The 4,964-nt window shown below is 37.5% G+C and overlaps 1 protein-coding gene across 1 annotated transcript; it reads left to right on the top strand.

Moving 5' to 3' along the window:
• The first annotated feature begins 2,907 nt into the window (after positions 1 to 2,907).
• On the top strand, positions 2,908 to 3,831 carry LOC123459485 (olfactory receptor 14A2-like). Its single transcript, XM_045146118.1, has one exon. It carries the CDS (start codon positions 2,908 to 2,910, stop codon positions 3,829 to 3,831), a length of 924 nt encoding a protein of 307 aa, XP_045002053.1.
• The last annotated feature ends 1,133 nt before the right edge of the window (positions 3,832 to 4,964 follow it).

The raw sequence follows: 4,964 nt of genomic DNA, 5'->3' as shown, positions 1-4,964 counted from the left end.
ACACCAAAAAAATGGCATTTACCAGCTGTTTCTTTATATTTCTTCCTCCTATCTTCTTGTATTTCTCCTGCCCGATGATGGGAATGGGATAATGAATGGCAATGCATTCTCACCTCTCCAGCCACACTACAAACTCTCCACAGATAGCTGCTTGGCATGTGACCCAAATGTGAGCCACCTTTATGTTGCCTTCTACAATATCCTCTCCACAATTCTTTGTCTATATGCTTTTATTCTACATTTTGGTGAGCACATCCTGAAATCCCTTTCAAACAGGGTAATCTCTAGAGTAAAACCCGTCTTTTCCGTAACATGCCACCATATGAAGTTTTTTAATGTTTTCTAGGTTTCTTTTAAGTTTTATTGTTTGCTTTCTCTAACAGAGAACAAGCCCCTCCAATACTGTGGTCTCTATCATTTAATTTTGTATGGATACATGTGGCACTTTATTATTTTTTTTCATTGAAGAATAAAGTAATAAAAACTTGTCCCTATTAGTCTACAATTTACATATATACTTAGAAAACACAGAAAATATATTGGTTAGAGAGCACTTTGGATGATATCAAAAAGTAACATGACAACAAGAAATACTGAGGAACAATTGGAAAACATTTTGTTGTGATGTCCTCTCTCACCTTACTACCCAAGGCCAACACTCATTAAAAGATAAGCATGCCTAAAGCATTCCTTCACAATTAAAGCAAACACCAGGAAGCCCTGATGTGTCTCTATTACAAACATGTGTTTGAATGATAGAAAAATTTCAAAATTTATCTTTCTCCTCCATAAAATAAGTAAAATGTTCTATATGTTATGATTTCATTAGCTTAAGAAAATACAAAAATTGAACAGAAAATCTATATTTGTACCATTGTATTTAATTTAACACAAGCATTAGTATGATTTCATAATTACCACATATGGCTATTTGGCTCCACGTAATAATGTTAGGGATATTCTTAAGATAAAGGAGTTTGAATTGTTTTGTTATGGGAGTCTTATGTGATAGGAGTCCTGGCTTTAAGGGGTCTTGGCAAGTCAGGGAAGGGCAATTTACACAGAAATTACATGGGTGAAAGTCAGGGAACAAGTTTAATGGATGCTCAATCAATGAGTTTAATCAATTACATTGCAGAGCCCTGGCTTGGGGGTACTGACAAGAGCTTTCAGATTACATAAGGAAGGATGGCAAGAACTATGCATACTCAAGTAATCTAGCTGTGGTCTGGTTGATCATGTCTCAGCTCTGATCACCCAGTACTTTCTCAATAACAAGGAAAATATCTGCAGGAGCTGGGTGTGGGCAACAATACCCATCTAATCCAAAGGAAATTGTTGCCTGGAAGGGTTTACTTTGCCTTGCAAGACATTTATCTACCAGTTGTGTGATTCTGGAGATGGAGACAATTTGGTCCTCTGTCATGATCACCCCTTTTAAGGGGATCAGGGTGGGGGAACCGTCTCATTGCTAAGTGATCTACCTATAAGATCCACTGTCTAATAAATGTTAGGATAAAGAATGAAGACTTTTATGTGGCAGTCTAAGGGTTCAATACATGACATTGTAAAAGGTGGCAGCTTAGGTAAGCTTTTGAAAATACCTTTGTTACTTTTATTTGTTACTGTTATTTTCCTATCTTCAGATTTTAAGAATTTTTTTTGCATGGAAAGGAAATGATTACTATCTTGAGACCAACACTCATTAAAAGATATAAACATGCCTATTGCAGAGTTGAGCAGCAATGTGACTCAAAGATTAAGGCACATGAAACAAAAGCAACTCAAAGGGAGAGTTTCCAAGCTTTTGTAGTAAACTTAGCTTTCCAGTAGGAGCATGTTGTGCCAAATGTAAAGTCAATGCTTTTCAGAAAAGTAGCATCGGCATTTCAGTTGTAATTGTTATAAAATATTTAATGATTCACTATACAATCACAGTTGATAAAATGCTCATTAGTGCAACATCTGTGTTTAGTAAAGTCATAGCCACTTAGTACGAAGATAAGGTCGAGGGCACAAAATTGGATGAAACTTCTTACATTTCATTTTCATCTTTAGTATTTTATTTTGTGTATTTTACCAAGTTATTTAATCATATCAGTATATACTAACCACATATATTGTGGATATATGTGATAATGGCATACATTATATAATGATCAAATTTGCAAACCTATAACCTTATTATGTTATTATTATTATGACCTTATTGTTAAAACATTCAAATGCTGTCTTCTAGCTAATTGAAATGTGTTTAATATTCATCAAAGAACAATTCATTACAGCCTAAATGAAAATCAGACCGTGTTCAAACCATAAAAATTCATTTCTAAAGTTTTTCTGTCAAAATTCTAAATACCAACCAAGATTAATTGATTTCCTATGTTATACATGTAAATAGATTTTTATTTTTTTATTGTTTTTATTTATTTATTTGACAGAGAAAGAGGGGGACAAAAACAAAGAGAATGGTGCACCAGGGCCTCCAGCCACTGCAAACAAACTCCAGTGTGTGTGTGCCCTTATCCATCTGGCTTATGGGTCCTGAAGAATCAAATCCAAGTCCTTTGGTTTGTAGGTATACACATTAACCACTAAGCCATCCCTCAAGCCTAGCTTTTTATTTTGAAAAAGCCAGGCCATAGGTAAAATATCTATCATTAAGAAGAGGAGAGAAAGAGGGGGGAAAAAAAGACAGGAAGGGAATGAGAAAGAAAGAAAAAGTGAGAGACAATAAAACAATAAGAAGAAGTTGTGGAAAGAAAAACTTCAAGTAAATGCAGAATTATTTAATGTAGTCTTCTGGCTTCATTTTTACTGAATGCTTCTGTAGAGCAGTATAAATATACACTGTGTTAGTTTTTGCTAATTGCTTCTGAATTTGACAGGCAGTGAAAAAAATCCAATATGCCCAATGTCACTGTCTTGACCAGATTCTTCCTCGTGGGGTTCTCTGATGACCAGGACCTGCAGACTGTATGTGGTGTGCTCTTCCTTGTGATGTACCTGGCTGCTCTAATGAACAACCTTCTCATTATGACTCTCATCACTGTGGACCTGCAGCTCCAAACACCCATGTACTTCTTCCTGAAAAATTTGTCCCTGATTGATGCCTTGCTTTTGTCTGTCCCAATCCCAAATTTCATCTTCAATAGCCTAAGTCACAACAATTCCATTTCCATTCCAGGATGTGCCTGCCAGATTCTTCTAATGACTTCTTTCTCAGCAGGAGAGGTATTTGTCCTCACTGCCATGTCCTATGACCGCTATGTAGCCATCTGCTGTCCCCTGCACTATGAGGCCATCATGAGTGGTCGTGTCTGTGTGCTGATGGCAGGAGTTTCCTGGGCCACTGGGGGACTCTTGGGAGCTTTGTACACAGCTGGAACATTTTCCAAGCCTTTCTGTGGCTCCAATGTGATCCCACAGTTTTTCTGTGATATACCTTCATTACTGGGGATTTCATGCTCTGACACACTTATGGTAATTTATATCGGCTTTGGAATTGGTTTGTGTCTAGGCATTTCTTGTTTCATCTGTGTCATGATCTCTTATATTTACATTTTTTCCACTGCTCTGAAGATTCCTACTACTAAAGGTCAGTCAAAAGCATTTGCCACCTGCTTCCCCCATCTCATTGTTCTCACCATCTTCATGATAACTGCTTGCTTTGTTTACTTGAAGTCCCCTTCAAATGAACCTTCAGTTATTAACAAGGTGATTTCTGTGATATATACTGTGCTTCCTCCAGCCCTCAACCCTGTGATCTACAGCCTGAGGAACAGTGATGTAAAATGTGCTCTGAGAAGGTGGCTGCAAAGGCTCTGCTAACAGATTTGATTCATGTATCAGTTTAAAGTGTCTTTCATATCTTAATGCCTCATAAACCACAAGGAAGTTTTATAGTTTTTAACTTTGGTAAGTTGGAGGTTGAATGTTCACATTTTCTCTGAAGAAATAACCACTCAAGAAAGAAGCTGGGCATGGTGGCGCACTCCTTTAATCCCAGCACTCGGGAGGCAGAGGTAGGAGGATTGCCATTAGTTCGAGGACACCTTGAGACTCCATAGTGAATTCCAGGTCAGCCTGGGCTAGAGTGAGACCCTACCTCAAAAAATTAAAAAAAAAAAAAAAAAGAAAGTAAGAATATACTTGATACTTTTAACGGCAGACAGTTTGCATCTGAGTAACAAAGGCATGACACACATTTGTGCTTGTCTCCTGCAAGCATTTCTCACTTGAGGAGGTTATTTTTCTAAAAGGACTGGTCATTTTCTAATGTGTATTTTTCTACTTGAGAGAAAGAGAGAACCTCCAGCCACTGCAAACAAGCTCCAGACGCATGGGCGAATTTGTGCATCTGGCTTACGTGGGTACTAGGGAATCAAACCTGGGCCCTTAGGCTTTGCAGGCAAGCACCTTAACTGCTAAGCCATCTCTCCAGCCCCTCGTTTTTAATAGCTAAGATTTCATAAACGATCATTTAAAAACTCATTTTGTTTATTTCCTTCACTGGAAACAAAAATGATTTTTATTGGTACCATCTTGTGTAAATCATGAGAGTTATAAGGTAAATTTATATTTAGATTCCCTAAGAGCTTGTATAGTAGTGAGGAGTGGAGTTTGGCGGGGGGGTATGGGCAGGTAAGGAATAAGTCAATGGGACTGCTGACACAGGAGAACAAGAATGCAAAGAGTCAGAATCCAGTGTATATTTTTTAAGCCTTTATTGACAGCTTCCATAATATAGATAATAAATCATAATTCCTACTTACAACTCCCACTTACCCCCTGCCAAACCACTGTCCATCGAATCTCTTCTTCTTTCCAGTTGATCTCTCTTCTACTTTAATGTCATCATTTCTTTCCTATTGCAAAAGTCTTATATAGGTAGTATCAGGCACTGTGAGGTTATGAATATCAAGGCTATTTTGTGTCTGGAAGACAGCACTGTAAGCAGTTCT

This window comes from Jaculus jaculus, chromosome 3 (genome assembly GCF_020740685.1).
Source record: "Jaculus jaculus isolate mJacJac1 chromosome 3, mJacJac1.mat.Y.cur, whole genome shotgun sequence".
In the NCBI taxonomy this organism is placed as follows: domain Eukaryota; kingdom Metazoa; phylum Chordata; class Mammalia; order Rodentia; family Dipodidae; genus Jaculus; species Jaculus jaculus.
This window is presented reverse-complemented; position numbering and strand designations above follow the sequence as displayed.

Excerpts from the sequence above, each read along its gene's own strand:
- LOC123459485 (XM_045146118.1), top strand. The coding sequence starts at position 2,908 with ATGCCCAATGTCACTGTCTTGACCAGATTCTTCCTCGTGGGGTTCTCT.